Source organism: Artibeus jamaicensis, unplaced genomic scaffold, assembly GCF_021234435.1.
Source record: "Artibeus jamaicensis isolate MK-2021 breed Jamaican fruit bat unplaced genomic scaffold, CSHL_Jam_final contig_465, whole genome shotgun sequence".
NCBI classification, from domain to species: domain Eukaryota; kingdom Metazoa; phylum Chordata; class Mammalia; order Chiroptera; family Phyllostomidae; genus Artibeus; species Artibeus jamaicensis.
The window spans coordinates 25,816,686-25,837,941 of record NW_026521843.1 but is presented as its reverse complement, the minus strand read 5'-3'; the positions used below and the strand labels follow the sequence as shown (position 1 = coordinate 25,837,941).

General features: G+C 39.6%; 1 protein-coding gene across 6 annotated transcripts in view; it reads right to left on the bottom strand.

Moving 5' to 3' along the window:
• Window positions 1-21,256, bottom strand: part of MTA3 (metastasis associated 1 family member 3) — a 167,146-nt gene that overhangs the window by 107,499 nt on the left and 38,391 nt on the right. For all 6 annotated transcript variants that reach the window (XM_037162081.2, XM_037162082.2, XM_037162085.2 and 3 more), the window contains one exon: window positions 2,285-2,411. In XM_037162081.2, coding sequence (XP_037017976.1) covers window positions 2,285-2,411 — 127 coding nt within the window. The remainder of the gene's footprint in view (window positions 1-2,284; window positions 2,412-21,256) is intronic.

Genomic DNA, 21,256 nt, shown 5'->3' with positions numbered 1-21,256 from the left:
GATTCTGGGCACATGATACTGTCCCTGAGAATAAAAAGCCAGTATTCACCAAATTACCCCTTTTTGCTGCCAAAGAACAATGGGGCTTCAGTAATTCCCTCCTGTTGTAGCAGAAATAGACAGGGCACAACTTCAACAGCAGCAAAATGTCAAGACTGCTCCAACGCGCTACTTGTTCTCCATCAGCATGAGGGCTGGCAAGCACGACCCCTCTCTCTGGCCAGAGACTGCCTCTGACCCCATTCAGCTGTTTAGAGAAGAGACCATGTCCCTTTCAGCTTGGTGAGAGAAGCACCAAACGTCTGTGTCTTCATCATAATTCAAAAAAACTGCCACCTAATAAACATCTTGAGTTTACAAAGCTAGGGACATTGTCTTACTTACCAAATACTTATTAAAATATCCAATCTAGAATATTCTCAGGAAATATATTCAACAGTCTGGTCATGTATATGTTCAATACAAAAGTGTCTTAATTATTGTATTTCAATATACTCCCTCAGTCCTTATAAAAGATGAAAAACACATCACCAGTTTTTCCATTCCAAGCAATCTGTGGAAACCAACATTACTTGTAAACAGATTCCAAACCTATCAGGAGGTTACATTAAAAATATACTTGTGTGTGAGTTGGATACATTTTAAAAAACATTTGTCAGACTCTTGTTCTGGCAAGATTCCTGTAACTGGCCACATAACTTCTTGAGTTTAAAATGAATCTTTATTTTCTAGCTTCTTCCAATTAAATAATATATGCACATGGCTCTTTAGCATTAATTAGTTACATATATCGTTTAAAAAATTATAAAATGTTCTCACGTTCTATGTCTTTGGGCAAAAATTAACTTACTCTCCTAATTCCTGAAATACCGTTACTGGTAGGTAAAATGACTGCTTCAAACTACCTGGCCTATCTTTTTCAGTAAAAGGACCTAATTCATACAGACTATACTAACTGTAGCCAATCTAAACATAGCGTCCCCTAAAAGGCCTCAATAAAGCACTAATAATGGTGTTAACTATTATTATCGAGGGGGAATCAGGACATTTCTTAAAAGACCTGGAGAAAAAGGAATTACAGAATCTTTGTCATACGTTTCCTACCTTAGAAGATCTACCGCTGTCTATTTTGAAAAGAGAAGTATGCACGAAGGTCCCCGAAGGTGAGTTATGGGTGTGCAGGGATGTGTATGTGATGCACAAGGACCAAATCAGAGCTTTGGAACTCTCCAAACCCGTCCAATCCCAAAAGGGCAGGCTTAAATTCAATACTGACACTGGAGGGCTAAAGAGGAGGGACAATCATCGAAATAAATGGTTAATATATTTTATTTCTGTATATTAATGGCTTTTAAGAGAACCATGACTAACAGAAAGCTAAATATAAGAAATAAAGATTGTGAACAAGAGTTGAAGGAATTTCTTTAAGCTGAAGAGACAAAACCCCTCCATCTCCTCACACCCACCACTCTGGACACATGGTACTTACTCCCTGCTCACACCTGGGCTCACTTGTCTCCTGTACCTGAAACACACCCCATGGTGTCTCAAAGGCTGAGTAAACGCCAACTCCTTCCGGTGTTTTCCTGACCCTGAGGGTCAGTAACTACCTGTTTTTTAATTAAAACATTTTGTTACGCCTCCCAAATGGACCTATGAGAGGGTACACTGAGAAACAACTCAACTCTATTTATGCTTAAATGTTACCACTATCAGCCCATCATGTAAGGCCACCATCATTCCTCCACAACTGCCCAAACTACAAACCAAAGACCGAAGTTTTTCACTGTTGCATCCTACTACTGCACAGAGCAAATGCAAGTGAGTAATAAAGGATATAAAGTTTTCAGCCCAGAGGCCCTCAAAAGAAAAACAAAAGGCCATGTACTCTACAAGGTCAAGAGTCACCTACATGGGAACCAGATCTTGGGTCCTAGTTCTTGGATTCTAATGACTCTAATGTTGTAGGAATCTGAAGAAGACCAGCATTTCCCAAAATAATCTCTGCTGGACGCTAACAGATACCCAAATAAATTGGGAAAGTCTGGATTAAAATAAAGCTGAGTGGGTACTTTACTGAAGAACATTCTCGGGGCTTTGATATGCTAATACCATAAATTTCTAAGATAAGGTTCCATTATGAAGCATTTTAGTAAATTAATTTGAGCGAGATCACGAGCAGAATTTGGAAAATGCTTCCAGAAAGGTTGTTTCGGGGTTTGTTTGTTTTCAATCGTCACAATATTACTGAGTACTTCACCTCGACCTCTGCAGCAGTCCTTACCTGATGTGTGTTGCAGGCAGAGACTCATACTGGCGCGACAGAAAGAGTTCCCTGTGTTTCAACTGGTGTTTCTGCTTATCAGTCAAGTCGGCCTCAACTGTTGTCTCAGACTCTTCCTCAATTTCTTCTACACAAATAAAATTCAGAAATTCATTATTACAAAGCACATTATCTATCTGCATATTAAGACAGATAAAAATCAACCATTCCTTCACACTAATTAATGTTAAATTTACATATTTAGCTTTCATTTGAATTACAACCATAAAATTAAGTTAGATGAGCATCAAAGGAAGAATAACTACAATTTTAAAATGGCAGAAGGAACATATATACACATATATGTGTCTATATATATATATGTATATATATCTCCTCTTCTGCCAGAACACCACACAAAATTATAATTAAAATGTTAACATTTTAGTTTCAATGAAAAAATGAAGAAATGATAAAAGATTTTCAACCAAAATACAGTTTTAGACAATGGAAAGCAGATGTAAAAAAGTTCCCACTTAGCCTAGACAAGGAAGCGACAATCCATGAACCCGTGAGCACACAGAAGATGACATGCAGGAGAGAAGAACACAGAGCATGACTGACTTTGCCCTCAAAGATACCAAGTACTGGGAGAAAGGGGCAGGGTGGGGCCAAAGCCGTAACACAAAGGGAAAGGGTTAAAAGTCTTATGTGCATCACAGTGACAAGAATATGCTACTGAAAAAGAGAATTATCAGAAAAACAAAAAATAGGATAACGCATTTATTTGAAAAAACAAATAAAAAACTAATAAAAGGATTACAAGGTAACACTAAGAAAATCCCCCAGAAATTACAACACTAAGACAAAAAGATAAATAACTAAAAACGCCAAAAGATAAAAAAAAAAATTAAAGAACATTCATTAAGTCCAACATCCTAACAATAAAAGTCCAGGAAGAAACAACACAGAAAACAGATTCTTTACCTCTTAAAGAAATGATTCAAGAAAATTTCCCCTTACTGAGCCAGATGAAGGTCCAGACTGAATTCCCAGCACAATGAATTTTGTAAGTGCTAACCCAAGGTCACAGAGTCACAGAAGTTTACGGAAAGGAAACGCAGGTCCTGTGCAGAGAAAGCAGACTCGGGGAAGTGCACGGGAACAGCAATGCTGCGTGCCAGGACGGCAGAGCGATGTCACCTAGAGGAAGACTGGTGTTCGACCCAGAACTGTAGAGTGAACTATCGAGTCTGAAACAGTGAGGACAACCTTTCGTTCACTCAACCAAGATTCACTGGTGTATGTATAAGGTATCCGTCCAAACAGGCAGACAAGGTGTTAGAGATAAGCAGTGAGCAAAACGTTTCCAAGAAGAAACAACTCCGAGTTTTGCCTTTGGGAAGCAGAGTTGGGCAGAAGGGATGGAAGAGACAGAAAACCAAGTTTTACATCAGGCTTTTTTTTTTTCCCTTTAAAAAAAGCACTGTATTTAACACTCTAAAAAGAAAAAAGAATGATCAAATGTCCTTTATAGATACAATCACAAGTAATTTTAGATACAAATTTTTTTAAATATAATACCTCTGGAGGGCTCATAGATCCTCTGTAACTCTGCCTAGATCAGATGTGTGTGACTGTGAGGACAGTGGGAGCACGGAGCGTGTGAGACAGAGGCGGGGAGGCTCTTCATGCAGGAAGTAGAGCCCAAGTTCAGGCTTCTAAGGTCTTAATCTTGGGACACTGATTGGCAACACACACACAAAGACGACACATTTCTGTTCTTCGCCATTCTTAAAAGTTCTTATCTATGAACCCGGGACCACAAAAAGGTCTTCCTCACACACAGTCCCCCGGTTGTGGCGGTTCTCTTGAACTGTGCGAAGGTAATGAATGAGCTAAGTGTCAGATCGTTTCTACTTTCAGATTCTGAAAGCTCTACATGGAAAATGAACCTGAAAAACTGACTTCACCTAGCTCAACAAAAAGAATGAAGTGATTTAAAATTCTTAGACTACTCTTTTTAATGAACTACTCAAAGAGAAACAGAGCATTAAAAGAGCCACTTACTTGCAAGGCTAATAACATCTCACCAAGTAGAGAATAATGAAGTTATTGCTGCATTGGCACTATTAGCACCAGCAAAGATCACACACAAAATGACATTGTTTACCTAATTAGGATTTGATAAATTGTTCTGTAAAACACAGCTAACTAAATTCTAATCTGTACCCTATAGAGCTGAACAGCAACAAGCTCTACAGATAAGAACAGCAACTTTTCTTTTCTTACACATCCTCTTGGCACAGCATGGAAAGGACTCAAATGTCTGACATCCAATTGAACCAAAGATGGAAACCACCACACGAGCATCTGAAACCCATTTTTGAAAATTTACTAGTTAAATTTCATTTACATATTTCTATAAATTAGCATTGACTTCTGAAAAGGAATGACTCCCATGTCATTTACATCCTAAAAAACTTTAAAAAGGCATAATGGTAGAAACTAGCATGTAGACAATGAAAAATTTAAAAGACCAAATATGACTATCATCATCATCAAAAGCACATACATAGTAAAATATTTAATCATAACTTTCTAAAATCATTCTACCTTGATCGAAAGCTTGATGGAACATCAAATGCCTTCCAAAAGTTATTAAACTAGAAGTCCCACAGTATACATAGTAACAGAAGAGACTGATAGCAAATTACTTACTGTACTTTCCTGACAGTTAGAAAAGTTTCATACACATAGTTTACCAGGAAGAAGGCACTGGGGCAAGGAAGGAAAACAGCACAGAAGAAAACTGTACCAAGGGATTGTATGAAGTTTTAAGGGGCAACATATCACTGTACCTATTACTGTATGTGCAATATAGTGCATGACGTGAGGCTCCACAAATTTAAAAGTTTTAGACTACAAGATGAGGGAGAAAGCATGGCCAAAAAGCTCACTAAGGCTAATTTAATTACACATGCAGACTGAAAGGGGATAGGATAAGGCTGCCACAAATAACATCCAAGAAGCAGAGGTCAGAGAAGAAATCAAAGTAGCTGAGTAGTCCAGAGCACCAAAGGATCCACCTAGAAGAGCAGTCTCAACAACAGGTTTCAACCAGGGACTCAGGCAGAGCTTTAGAGATTGGGCACATGACATGTATAAATCCAGAGGAGGCAACCAATCAATGTAGGAAACTGAACAAGGGACAGAACACAGGGAAGGAGGAGCTGTTACTGACTTGAAACTGGGTGTTCTTCAGAAGAGATCAGAATCATATGTATTAGTTGGGAGGGGTGGAGAGGGAGCGGGCAGGACAGTTCTCCACAGGTTATATTCTCAAGCTTCCTAGGTCTCTATCTGAATGAAATTATCAGCCCACAACGACATTAGCTGGTACAGACCATAGAAAAAAGCAAGTAGTTAACAATGTTCCCTGATACATTTAATAACAAGTACCCAAATGTTTGAAGGCACATTATTGGACCGGGAATAGCTTAGTATTATGCAACTCAAGCCTGCCTGTTAAGGGGAGGGGGGGACCCTCAAAAAAAAGAATAAGCAGGTTGAACAAAACTAGAACGATTTTTATGATAATTTAGAGTTCACAGAACTATCAGAATGAAGAGAAAAAAAACGTTTGGCAGTCTAGGGGCAAATGATCAATAAACAAAAAAAAAACACCAAAAATCAATTATATTTCTACATAATTGATGAACAAGCAATGAACAATCCAAAACAAATTAAGAAAGCAATTTCACTTACAAAAGCACCAAAAGGAAAAAATTACTTAGGATTATCTTTAACAAAAGACAAACTTTGTATCCTAAAAACTATAAAACATTATTAAAAGAAATTAAAGAAGGCCCAAAGAAATGAAAAGATAATGTTCACAGATTGGAAGACTTAATACTGTTAAGGTGGCAATACTTCCTAAATCTACAGATCCAATGTGATCCCTACCGAAATTCTACTGCCTTTTTTGTACACACTGAAGAAGTAATCCTGAAGTTCCTGAGTAGTCCAGAGCACCAAAGGATCCACCTAGAAGAGCAGTCTCAACAACAGGTTTCAATCAGGGACTCAGGCAAAGCTTTAGAGATTGGGCACATGACATGTATAAATCCAGAGGAAAGAACCGATCAATGTAGGAAACTGAACAAGGGACAGAACACAGGGAAGAAGGGGCATGTAAGCAACCAAGAATAGCCAAAGAACTTTGAAAAACAAAAACAAAAAACAAATTTAAGAGGATTCCACTTCTAGATTGTAAAGCTTACTTACTCCAAGCGACAACAGCCAAGACTATGTGGACTGATGTAAGACTAGACACATACATCAATGGAACAGCACTGAGTCCAGAAACAAGCCCACACATTTACAGTTAATTGATTCTAGACAACGGCGCCGAGGCAATCTCCCGGGGGGAGATTTCTATAAAAATGGTGCTGAAAACAACTGGGTACTCACGTCAAAGAAAGACGTTCTTTTGACCCTCACACCATATACAAAAAGTAGTTCAAACTGAATCAAAGACCTAAATGTAAGAGCTAAACCATAAAACTGTTGAAAGGAGGCACAGGTAAAAATCTTCATACCTTAAATTAGGCAATTGGTGTCTTCACTGTGGCACCCTAAAGCATAAGCAATCAAAGAAAATAGATCAATTGGAATTAATATTAACATTTCTGTGTTTAAAAAGGACACTATCAAGAAAGGAAAGAAACACGGAATGGGAGGAAATACTTACAAATTATGTATCTGATAAGAATCTAGTATCCAGAATATATAGAGAAATCATAACTCAAGAACAGAAGGACAACATAATGAAATAATGGGCAAAGGATAAGAACAGACATTTCTCCAAGATAAGAAAATGACCAGTAATTACATGAAAGAATGTTTAACATCATCCGTTATTAGGGAAATTCCAGTCAACACTACAAGATACTTCACACCAACCAGAATGACTATAATAAAAAAGATAATAACAAGCATTTGCAAAATGGAAAAACTGAAATCTTTGTATAAGATTTGTGGGAATGTAAAATAATACAAATGCATTGTAAAACAGTTCAGCAGCTCGTTACTATATGACAGACAAAATTCTCCTGCTAGGTAAATATCCAAAGGAAGTGAGAACACACGTCAACACAAAAACTGGTACATGAATATTCATAGCAGCATTATTCTTAACAGCCAAAAAGTAAAACCAACCCAAATGTCTTATCAACTGAAAAAAAAATGGATAAACAAGTATATCCATACAATAGGGCATTATTATACAGCCTTAAAGAGGAAAGAAGTGTCGATTCATGCTTTAACGTGGATGAATCTTCAGACATACTAAAGAAACACGAATGTGAAAGTTACAAAAAACCACTTATTATAAGATGCCATTTATATGAAAAGTCTAGAATGGGCAAATCTACAGAGAAAGGGAGAGAAGTGGGTCAGTTGTTGCCAGAGGGTGGGTGAAGGGAGAAATGGGAGAAGAGCTCATAATGGGTATGGGTTTCTTTTTTGGAGTGAATGTACTTGAGTTAAATGATGATTATGAGGGTTGTACAAATCTGTGAATATACTAAGAACCACGTATTGTTGTACACCTTTTTAAAGAACTGAACTATGTGTAATGTAAATTTTATTAAAAAGGAGAAAGGCTAAACCTGAAAAGAGAGGGTGGGGGCAAATGAAACTCAAAAAGCCAAAAGACTGGACGAATTTCAATAGAGCAGCACCTGGTATCCATGGGGACTGTGTTCTAAGACCTCCAGTGAATGCCTAAAGCCATAGAGGACCAAATTCTGCATATACTGTCTTTTCTTCCTATACATACATACCTATAGTGATGTCCAATTTATAAATCAGGCACGGAAAGCGAATACCAAAAATAACTAATTATAAAATAGAGCAATTACAACCATATACTGTAATAAACATTTACTCGAAGAAGCACTAGGTGAATTTGGAGTTATCTGAATACAAACACTGCCATACAGCTGACTGATAACCCAGACAGCTGTGGGGCGACTACGGGGCAGGTGGCACATGCAGCGTGGACGCACTGGACAAACGGATGATTCACATCCTGCGTGGGCCAGAGCAGGGCAGTGTGACACTGCAGACTGCATCATGCTGCGCAGACCCGTGGGAAATTTAAAATGAACTACTTGCCCTGGCTTGTGTGGCTCAGTGGATTGAGCGCAGGCTGCAAACCACAGGGTCACAGTTCAATTCCCAGGCAGGGCACATGCTCGGGTTGCAGGCCCAGTCCCCAAGGGGGCCATGTGAGAGGCAACCACACACTGATGTGTGTTTCTCTCTCTTTCTCTACCCCTTCCCCTCTCTCTAAAAATAAAAAATATATACTTAAAAAATTAAATTAAATTAAAATTAACTATTTATTTCTGGAATTTTCCACAGGATATTTCAGACCATAGTTGACTGCAGGTAACTGAAACTGTAAACACAGAAACCATGGATAAGGGGGTACTGATGTACACTCACATAATGGAACTCTGTTCAGTAGCTAAAAATGCTAGGTGGACCACACACTAACATGGATAGATCTCAAAACTTGATACTAAGGAAAAAAAAGCTATCTGTAGAAGGACATATATGTACAAGAACGTTGTTTAAAGGCAAAACCCAGTGTTCTATATAGATACAGACATATATTACAAAAGCATGAAAACATGAATGGAAAACCAACCAAAGGTAAGACAGCAATTCCCCTATGGGGAAACCAGGAAGGGAATGGGCTTAGGGAGGGATACATATAGCAAGGTAAGAATCTGAAGCAAAATATTATGAGGAGAAGAAGAAGCTGGCTGGTAAGTTCATAATTAGCATTACATTATTCTCTGTTCTGCTCCCTAAAAATGCTCTGAAATAAAAAATCAATAGTACTCAACAGAAAGAAAACACTTCTTTTGCCTGTAAACTTTAATTCACATTAGGGTTTTCTTCTTTATGGGGACAACCACTCCAGCTGGTAATCATTTCACTACTGATATCTCCCTTCTCTTCATCTCTATTATCATGACAAAACATAAATTTCAACTGGCAATCTGTGTAACATTATTAATCAATATCTAAAATATATACAAATGAATATAGTTTTAATATATTTTATTGATTATGTTATTACATTTGTCCCATTTCCCCCCTTCATTCCCCTCCACCCTGCACACCCTCTTGCTCCCACATCAAATAAATATATTTATAAAAATACAAATAAATTTTGGTTCTGAAGATTAAAAAGGGGAAGGAGAAAAGAAAAGCAGCTCATCCTGGGAGATCAAAAATAGGAAACAGCTAAGAGTCTGGTGTTTCTATAAATAAATGCTTGTGATAAGTGGGAGAAGCTCTGAATGAATGAAAAGTTAACAGCAAGAAGATCCAGGGTAAACCTGGAAGAAGCCTCTGAGATCTCACTATCTGATCCATGAGACTTTGGTCAATCTACAGCTGGAGGAATCCACTCCTCTTTGCTACAAAGTGTCACCAACACAAGCTTAAGGTACTTGTCACAATATGCCCTGGCACTATAGTCATCTGATTCAGAGTCCCCTGAGAACAAAGATGGGTCATTTATCTTTGCGCCCATGCTCTTTTACTTGTAAAGTAAGTAACAGAGATGGAACCTCAAGAAACGTTCACAGCAGACTAGGTAAGAATTACCAGCTAATGCTCAAGTCGGTGGCTGCAAGGATAGACTCACAAAGTCACGGCATAAAACACTGCTCAGAGTAAACCACCAAAAAGCATCGGTTAAGTGGCTCTCCTTTTCACATTTCATTCTGGTGCTTCCCACAGCTCTCTGAAGATCTAACACAGGCTTGGGAGGAGACTAGGCTTCAGAGTCACACTTGGTTCGAAGTCGAGCACCTCACTGCCCAGTTGTGTGGCCTTGGGCAAATTACGTCTTCTTTGTAATCCTCAGTTTTTTCACTTTTAAAATGTGTACATAACTCCTCCCTCATATATAAATTGCTTAGGACAGTGACTAATAGCACTAGATAAAAATCTTACTTTTTGTATGATAAATTTTAATATGATTTTTCTTTGGCATTTGGAAAACAACTCCTATCTCCTAAAACAATGGCTCCTAATTTAAAAGGTAAATTATATGAAAATTAAAACAAATTCAAAATGTTTTCACTTTTTGGAAACAAAAACAAATACTCAGACCCTACTAATAGAAATTCTGATTTAGGGGACTTCCGCCAAGATGGAGGCATTAGGTGGAGACGCCATGCTTTCTCCCACAACCAAGTTTAGAGACAACAAAATATTAGCAACAGGAAACACAGTTAGAACACAGAAAATTAAACTTTTTGGAAGTCTAATAACAACAAATTCTTCAGCCTGACTGGTAAGAGGGGCGAAACCAGCAGCTGGCGGAGCGGGGTTGCACATGAAAACTCGGTCAGATGGACTCAGGTGCAGATCCCAGGCGTGGGGTTGCAACAGGCTGACCCAGTGAGCGACCCAGTGAGCAACTGGCGTACCCAGCGAGGGTGCATGGAGGCGGGTTGACTGTGGTCCCACATTCGTGCGCAGATAGACCAGCGAGGGAGTGGGCAGTGAGACGGGACCAAGCAGACCCCAGTGGTGAGAAGCAGCAGAGGGGGCTGCCATTTCCCCCCACTCTGACCCCACCCCCACATACAGCATCACAACCCAGAGACCTGGGAGGCCCCACCCTGGTAAACACCTAAGGCTCCGCTCCTCATAATTAACAGGCGCAAACAGACCAAAATTGGCTCAAGAAGATCTCAAAGCCCCAGAGCCCATAAATCTAAGCGACCAAGAGATAGCTAACCTTTCAGATGCACAGTTCAAAACATTGGTGATCAGGATGCTCACAGAACTGGTTGATTTTAGTCACAAATTAGAGGAACACATGAAGACTAAACTAATTGAAATGAAGGGAATTGCACAGGAAACCAATACTGATGAAGAGGAAACTGGGACTCAAATCAAGGGAGTGACCCAGAAGGAAGAAAATAATGGCCAAACAGGAAAATATGAAGAAAGAAGAATTCAAAAAAATGAGAAGAGACTTAGGAACCTCCAGGACATCTTTAAACGCTGCAACATCTGAATTATAGGGGTACCAGAAGGGAGAAAGGCACAGCCACCAGTGGAAAACTTATTTCAACAAATAATAAAGGAGAACTTCCCCAATCTGGCAAAGGCAATAGACTTCCAGGAAATCTGGGAAGCTCAGAGAGTCCCAAAGAAGTTGGACCCAAGAAGAAACACACCAAGGCACATCATCATTACATCAGCCAAGATTAAAATGAAGGAGAGAATCCTAGAAGCAGCAAGAGATAAGGGGACAGTCACCTACAAAGGAGTTCCCATCAGACTGTCATCAGATTTCTCAAAAGAGACTTTCCAGGCAAGAAGGGGCTGAAAAGAGGTATTCCAAGTCATGAAATCCAAAGACCTACATCCAAGATTACTCTATCCAGCAAAACTTTCATTTAGAATGGAAGGGCAGATAAAGTGCTTCTCAGATAAGGTCAAATTCAAGGAGTTCATCGTCACCAAGCCCTTATTATATGAAATGTTAAAGGGACTTATCTAAGAAAAAGGTAAAAAAGATGAACAGTGAAAGGACAGCAAACTCACAGTTACTAACAACCACACCTAAAACAAAAGCAAACTAAGAGGACAGCTAGATCAGGAGTGGGAACATAGAAATGAAGATCTCATGGAGGGTTAGCAACAGGGGAGTGGGAGGAGGGGAAGAAGGGGGGAGAAGGTACAGAAAATAAGTAGCATAGACGGTAGGTAGAAAATAGATAGGGGGCAAGAATAGTATGGGAAATATAGAATCTAAAGAACTTGAGACACGTGGTCATAAACTAAAGAGGGGGAATCGTGGGGGCAGGGGGTGCAGGGTAGAGGGGAATGAAGGGGGGAATAGAACAACTGTAATGGCATAATCAATAAAATAAAAAAATAATAAAAAGAGCATATTGTTAGGGGATTTGCTTTCCATTATATATTGGTGTACTGTATGAACAGTGCTGTTAAAAATATATTTACTAAACTAGATCTTTTTAGATAAAAATGAATGTAATATTGCTGTGAATACAAATTAATGACATAAATAAAAATCTGCTCTTCCATGCTAAAAAAAAAAAAAAAGAAAAAAAGAAATTCTGATTTAGAAACTCTGAGGTAGAGTCAGGCCAGTTGAGCATCAGTTAAGAATCATTATTATTAAACATTAATTTTAAAACATTTTTTAAGCCCTGGCCAGGCTGCTCAGCTGCTTAGAGCATCATCCCGATACACCAAGGTCGTGGGTTGGATCTCCTGTCAGGACACATACGAGTAACCAACTGAATGCATAAATAAGTGGTACAACAAATCAATATTTCTCTCTTTCTTCTTTCCTCTCCCTAAAAATCAATAAATTTAAAAAATATATATTACTTAGCCCTGGCTGGTGTAGCTCAGTGGACTGAGCGCTGGCCTGCAAACTGAAAGGTTGCTGGTTTGATTCCCAGTCAGGGCACATGCCTGGGTGGTGGGCCGGGTCCCCAGTCAGGTCTCTGATTGGGGTATATGCAAGAGGCAACCAATAGATGTTTCTCTGGTACATCAATGTTCCTCTCCCTCTTTCCCTCCTCTTCCCTCTCTCTAAAAAACAAATAAAAGCTTTTAAAAAACATTATTAAATATATATATATATTTCTTAAAAGACATTACATACAAAGTTCTGGGGATAAGAAGAATATGAGAATATCTTCAAAACAAAAACAAGTTTTCCTGGCAGAATACCTATACCAGATGTTGTCAAGATTTTTAGTCTCAGGACTCCATTCTTCTCTTCAATTCTATCAAGGACCTCAAAGAACTTTTGTTTCTCTGGGTCCCATCTGCCAATATTGTATTAGAAACTTAAATGGAGAAATTTTTAAAACACAAAAATCACAAGCACACAACCCATTACCATGAAGAGTGACGATGTCATCACGTCATACAGCCTCTGAAAAACTGCTACTGTACTCATGAGAAACCCAATAAAGTAATTAAATGACAACTCACTATTATGATGAAAACTGTTTTGTCCTTACAGAACTCCTGAAAAGAATTAAGGCACTTAGTCAAAAGATAGAAAAGATATATATGTATACACATATATACATGTATATATATGTATATGTATATGTATAGTCTAAGATGAAATGAAAAACAAAAACTGGATGAAGCAAGGGTCTTTTACTTGACTGAGTTTAAGAACCCTGTCTCTAGAATTTTATCTTTATACTGTGAGATACAATAACTTACGAGTTGTTCTATAGCAAATTAGGATCCCATGGAAATCTAAGCTATTTCTGCTTTGTGTTTATTTATTCAAAGAACACTGCATCTAGCAAAGGCTGCCCAACCTTGTAATGTATTCAAAGTCCATCTGGAATTTTATACAGGCTATAAACATGTCACTGCATTTTTCCATTTGCTATCAATTTTAAAACTTAAAGAACAAAATGAAAGGATTAGAAACAACCCAACTTGCCCTGACTGGTGTAGCTCAGTGGGTCGGGCAGAGTCCCGCAAACTGCACGATCAGCAGTCCATTCCCAGCCAGGGCACATGCCTGGGCTGCAGGCCGGGTCCCCAGTCAGGTCCCTGATCGGGGTGCATGCAAGAGGCAACCAATCAATGTTTCTCTAGCACATCAATGTTTTTCTACCTCTCTCTCTCCCTCTTCTCTAAAAATAAATAAATAATATATTTTTTAAAATATTTTATTTATTTATTCTTAGAGATAGAGGAAGGGAAGGAGAAAGAGTGGGAGAGAAACATTAATGTGTGGTTGCCGCTCATGTGTCCCCTATTGGGGACCTGGCCTGCAACCCAGCCATGTGCCCTGACTGGGAATCAAAATCGAACCAGCGACCCTTTGCTTCACAGGCCTGTGCTCAATCCAATGAGCCACACCAGCCAGGGATAAATAAAAAATTTTTTTAAAGAAATAACCAAATTTTACAGCAGAAACAGACACCATCCTCTCCGATTCACATTTTTCCCCTGCTTTGATTTTTTAACAAATCATCAAGAGCTTTCAACCACCATTTGAAGGCTTTATTTATTTATTCTTAGAGAGAGGGAGAAAGAGAGGGAGAGAAACATCGCACATGCCCTGATGGGGAAGGGGCCACAACCCAGGCATGTGCCCTGACCAGGGATGGAGCCGGCACCCTTCCCTTTGCAGTGTAACGCGCAACCCCACTACTCCAGGTGGGGCTCAACCACCACTTGAAAAACAATCTCCCAACGACCTGCCCTGCCATTTGTTTCATCCCCCATCCTCAGAAAAAAAAATTATTGATGTGCCAACCAATGTGTTCTGGGGCTATTTCTGCAAGGAAGACAAAAAATCCTGCCCTGCCCTGCCCTGGCTGGTGTGGCTCAGTGCCGGCCTGCAAACTGAAAAGTCACCCGTTTGATTCCCAGTCAGGGCACATGCCTGGGCTGTGGGCCATGTCCCCTGTTGGTGGAATGTGCGAGAAGAAACTGATTGACGGTTCTCTGCTGCTCTTTCTCCCTCCCTTCCCTTCTCTCTAAAAGTAAATAAATAAAACCTTTTCTTTAAAGTCCCACCCTGATAAAGGTTATAGTTGATCCAGGATTATACAAGAATATGTGTAATACATAAGAATATGTATTTCCAAGTGTCATAGATATTATAAATCATGTAAGGTATTCCAGAAGTATGACAGAGGAAAAAACTACTGTACCCAAGGAGCCAGCAGAGCCTTCTTAAAGAAACACAGTTTAAGATGAGACTAAAGGAAGAAGGTGGGTGAGTGGGGTGGGTCCCTGGTTTTTTAACTAGAGAGTACAGCTGGCCTGGGTCCTTATCTGTACTTGGGCTTGGCTTGACTGTATGAATTTCCTGCTTTTACTTCCATATCCTGCTGACTAAATCAGCTGAGAGCTTCATTTAGGGTGACTGAAACTGTCCTGGTTTTAAAACTGAAATTCCTAAGTTCAGGGAGTCCCTCTGTACCAGGCAAACCACTACAGCTGGTGCACTAGCCCTCATATTACTCAACCCAAGTATCATGCTTTGGCTGCACTAAAAGAAAGCCTGCGGTCCTATAATGGCTAAAATTCAAAAGACTGAAAATACCAGTCTCATCAAGAACAAAAACCAACTGGAATTCCCATACATTAAAACAGAGGAAGTGAAAATTGGTTCAACCACTTTAGAAAACTTTTTGGCAATAGTGCCAAAGTACATTTATTCCCCACCCCATGAACCAGCAATTCCACTGCTAGGCATTCACTCACCAAGAGGAACGAGAGGAATGCATGTGAGAAAACCAGCAGAAGCCAAGGAAAGAATCGGGGGAACACTGCCCAGTGCTCATACACGACCACGAACAGCCTTGTTCCCAACCAGCCACACTGGGAAAGATCACAATTCCCGATGTACTGAGTAGTTTACAGAAAGGTACTGCCTAAGTATTAGGAACAATTAAGCCCTAACGTACAGCAGAAGACTTGTGCAAGAAAGTTCATAGCAGCTTTTCTCATAGAAGCCAAAAACATCATTCAACGCCCATCAATAGGAAAATGAGTAACAAGCAATAACATAAATGGATGCCACAGACATGGCGCTGAGTGAAAATAGGCAAAAAAAGAGTAAATACTGTAGGTACTCTACATAAATAAAGTTAAAGACCAGGCAAAACTAACAGATAGTAATACAGATCAGAACAGTAACTACCTGAGGAGGAGGAGGGTGGTAATGACTATGAAGGGGCAGGAGGGAACTTACTGGGGTATTAGAAAGTTTATCTATCTTCATCTGAATGGTGGCAACAGAAACATCGACATAAGTACAAACTTACTGACCTGCACGCTTTACCCATTCCACTGTATTTTATACCTCACTTAAAACTTTTTTTCTTTACAATTACTAGAATTCCTGTTTCAGACCATTGAAATAACAGGGACCAGCTCTACCTTCCTGTCTGAAACAACCAAAACAATTAAGAATTACAATTTTACAGGAAGACAAAATACACGGAACACCACTTTTCTCACACTGGACCACTGTACATCAGACAAGAATACTGGGCCCTGAGAGAGAAGAAGCAAACAAGGTGAGCCCCAACACTGGCCCTGCTTGCTCCCCCGAGTTTCCAGGCAACAGTGCAAGGAGGGGAAACTGAGGCAGAGCATGACAGACTCCGAGATTTGAGGAGACAAAGCTGAGAGACAAAAAAGATCAACCCAACTAGGGTTCAGAAGACAAGAGAACTAGGAAAAAAGAAAACCTGAGACTTCCAACGGTGATCCTCCAGCACAGTACCAAAGAGTGAATGAATGCATGTGAGAAAACCAGCAGAAGCCACGGAAAGAATCAGGGGGAACACTGCCCAGTGCTCACACACGACCACGAACAGCCTTGTTCCCAACCAGCCACACTGGGAAAAATCACAATTCACGATGTACTGGGTAGAGTTTACAGAAAGGTACTGCCTAAGTATTAGGAACAATTAAGCCCTAGACCAAACGCTGACAGCTCCATACCCACTGAACAAAATCATAAACACAACAACCAAAAAAAAAGATCAAACAGTTTTCAAGTTACCTAAGTGGATCCCAGAACAAAGCTCTAAAAGATGTACAGAAGTACAAAAATATTGCCCTGGCTGGTGTAGCTCAGCGGATTGAGCGCGGGCCTGCAAACCAGTTCTCAGCAGGGGACGCATGAAAGGCAACCATACATTGACGTTTCTCTCCCTCTCTCCTTTTCTCCTTCCCCTCTAAATATAAATAAATAAAATCTTAAAAAAAAAAAAAAGAAATACAAAAATATCGCAGATGCAAAAACCACAGTTTACACTGTCTGTTAAATACCTATTGGAAGGCCTAAACTTACAAAGACTGACCATACTAACTAAGGGCTGGCAAAGTTGTGAAGAAACCACAACTCTTCCACACTGCTGATGGAGAAATAAAACTGTACAATCGTGTTCGCAAACAGTCTGCAGTTTCTTAAAAAGTGGAAAATACTCCTACCACATGATAAGGCCATTCCACTCCCAACCGAGCGCATGCCCACATGCCTGCTGCACAAAGACTTGTGCACATACGTTCAGAGCAACCTTCTATGAGCCAAAGACTGGAGACAACGGAAATGTCCACCAACAGATGAGCAGATAAACCACTGTGGTACATCCATACAAGGGAACAATAATGAACAATAAAAAGGAATGAACTGTTGATACTGAGAGACACACTGTATTCATAGAAGACTCAATATTGTTAAGATATAAATTTCCCCCAAATTCATCCATGGACTTAATACAATCCCAATCAAAATGCCAGCAAGCTTTTTTGGAGAGAATTGACAAGTTGACTCTAAAATTCATATGGAAATACAAAGGATCTAGAATAACCAAAACAGCTCTCAAAAAAAGAAATCAAAGTTAGAGGACTAACAGTACTTGATTTCAAAAAGTACTAGAAAGCTACAATAATCAAAACCATGTATATTGGGGAAAAGAAGAACAACAAAGGGACTCAATGGAACAGAAAAAAAAGTCCAGAAAAGAACCGCACACATATATGACCAACCGATCTGACAAAGACATAAAACAATATAATGGAGATAGAACACCTTTTCAACAAACGGTGCTGTAACAATTGGGTATGTGTGAGCCAAAAAAAACACAAAAACTTTTAATTCATACCTTGTACTACATACAAAAATTAACTAAAAATGATCCATAAATTAAGTGTTAAATGTAAAACTATGAAACTTCTATAAGAAAATATAGGAGAGAACTAAATGACAACAAACTATGAAAATAAAATTGATTCATGCTTTATGAAAGACTCTTTGGAAATACTTATTTAAAAAAAACCTTAAAAACTATAAATCACTCAACCAAAAAAGGCATTAATAAAAATTCATTTTTCTACAAAATAAGTAATTTGACAATGATAGACTGTATTTAAACTTGTGAATTATGTGATATATTATCAATTAAGAAACACAAGTCTTATCGTTCAATAAAATATAATCTTTTTCAAAGGTCTACACAGTGTGGAAACCAAGGGTCAGAAAATTTATAGTCTACCATACACAAAATAAAAAACAAGAATCATCATAAGGTACAGGATTACATTTTTTTTAAGATCTTATTTATTTTTATAGAGAGGAAGAGAAGGAGTGAGGGAGAAAAAACATCACTGTGTGGTTGTCTCTTGTGCACCCACTGGGGACCTGACCCTCAGTCTAGGCATGTGCCCTGACTAGGAATCGAACCAGTGACCCACTGGTTCACACTAGCCAGAGTATACAACTACATTTTTTTCAGATATTTTCTGTAGTATATTTCCTTTTGTGAGTATTTCAATAGTAAGCTTCATAAAATTTCTTATAATCCTGTCATCCTTTCCCATTTACAGTCACTTATATGAAAAAGGATACAATCATAAGTAAGTTTTTAAAACGTCACTTCCAATAAATGAGGAAAAATACAGAAAACATTTCCCCAAAGGTATACAGTACTAAATAATCTGAAAATGACCTCAACAAAAGAAGACAGATTTCCTTCTCCAGCTATAAAAACCAGCAAGAGTCAACATATTACACTTAAAAGGCAAAAAGAGACTTCTGGTCAAGATGGCAGTATACACAAACTCAGCATTCACCTCCTCCCAAAACCACAACCAAATTACAACAATACTACAGAACAAACATCATTCAGAACCACCTGCAATCAAGCTGAATGGAAGTTCTACAACTAGGGAATTAAAAGCCACAGAAGACTGACAGGAGAAACACAGGACTGACAGGCTGGTCCCATACCCACGTGTGGCCGATAAAAATCAGGGGTGTATCTCCCCTGCAGAAGTACCCCCAAGGAGTGACGGGTCCCAGCCCCACACCATGCCACCCAGCCCAGGACTCCAATGCTAGGAAGTCAGCCCCTATAACTTCTGACTGTAAAAACCAGTGAGGATTGATCTTAGGTACAGGAGGCTGCTGGAGTCCCTCTCCAGCAGTTCCTCTTAAACCTCTGAACATGGACGAACTCCCATTCGCTCCCTCTCAGCTCCTGCATGGGGGCAGCAGCTTGAAAGGCACCAGAGATATATAGGGAGGAACTGAATTGTTCAGCATCAGGGTGAGAGCTGGGGACCAATTTCTCCCAGACAGGTGTTCTGGCACAGGCCACTGTTCCTCTGAAGAGCCTGCCCACCACAGAGCAGGCTGCCCACATTTGAGACTCCATCAGCTGGGCTCACACTGTGTGCCCAAACTCTGGTGATTCCCTCAGGCCCTGTCCCACCCAACTTTCAGACCCACCCTGGTGAAGTAAGTTCTGCTCTGTGGGGTGCTCCCCAATGCAGATGATCCTCCACAGTGGTCAGAAGGTTGGTGGCCAGTGGTCAGAGCCAGTCCTTGCAGCTGACTGGCCTAATGTGCCAATAGCAATCAAAGCTCAACTACAAGAGGAGGGAGTACAGAGACAACACAGGGTTGGGGGCACCTGGAGTGCCCAGGTGAACGGGGAGATTGTGACACTGGACCCTACCAGACACCTACTACATTAGGCCACTCTACCAAGCCCAAGAGACACAGCAGCTCTACATAATGCATAGAAACAAACACAAGAAGGCTGCCAAAATCAGGAGACAAAGAAACATGTCCCAAATGAAAGAAACAGAACAAAACTCTCAAAAAAGAACTAAACAAAATGGAGACAGCAATCTACTAGATGCAGAATTCAAAACACTGGTCATAAGGATGCTCAATGAACTTATGAGAATCTCAACAACAAAAAAGAACCCATCAGAAATGAAGGATACACTAACTGAAATGAAGAATAATTTACAGGACATTGACAGTAGAGTAGATGAAGGCAAGAATCAAATCAGTGATGTCGATTATAAGGAAGCACAAAACACCCAATCAGAACAACAAAAAGAAAAAGGAACCCCCCCCCCCCAAATGAGGGTAGTGTAAGGCATCTCTGGGAAAATTTCAGGTGAACCAACACTTGCATCATAGGGGTGCCAGGAGAGGAGAGATAAACAATATGAACAATAAAATCACAATAAACATGTATGTAGCAACAACTGAATCTAAGCCCTGGCTGGTGTGGCTCAGTGGACTGAGTGCTGGCCTGAGAGCAACTGAATCTAAAACACAGAACAGAAACAGAATCATGGACCCAGAGAACATTTTGACTGGTGCCAGATGGGAAGGGTGTTGGGCAGATGGGCATAAAAGGTGAAGGAATTAAAAAACACAAGCTGGCCCTGACCTATGTAGCCCATTGGGTTGGGCACTGTCCCCACAAATCGAAAGGTCGTCAGTTTGCAGACACGGCAAATGCCTGGGTTGCAGGCAGGTTCCACGGCTGGAGGGGACGCTAGAGGCAACCAATCGATGTTTTTCTCCCACATCAATGTTTCTCTCCTACATTGGTGTTTCTCTCCCTTTCTCCCTCCTTTCCCCTCTCTCTAAAAGTAAATAAATAAAATGTTTGGGGGGAAAAGTAGAAATTGATTGTTACACAGGAATCATGGGGATATAAATAAAAGGTAGGGAATACGGTCAAGAATATTCTAATAACAATGAGAGGGAGAAGGGGAGGGCTGGGAGGATGGGCTGGAAGTGAAAGACAGAGAACTGTACATGAACAACAATTAAAATAAAATAAAATAACAAAAAAGAATATTCTAATAACTATGTATGGTGTCAGATGGGCACAAGACTTATGGGGATGACCAGTTAGTAAGTTAGGTAATGTCTAATCACTGGGGTGTACACCTAAAGCTAATTTATTATTGTGGGCCAACTGTAATTAAAAATAAAAAATTAAAAAAGTTAAAAGAAATTTTTTTTTAATTATTTATTTATTTATCTCTAGAGGGGAAGGGAAGGAGAGAGGGAGAGAAATGTATTGTGGGCCAGAGGGGGATTTA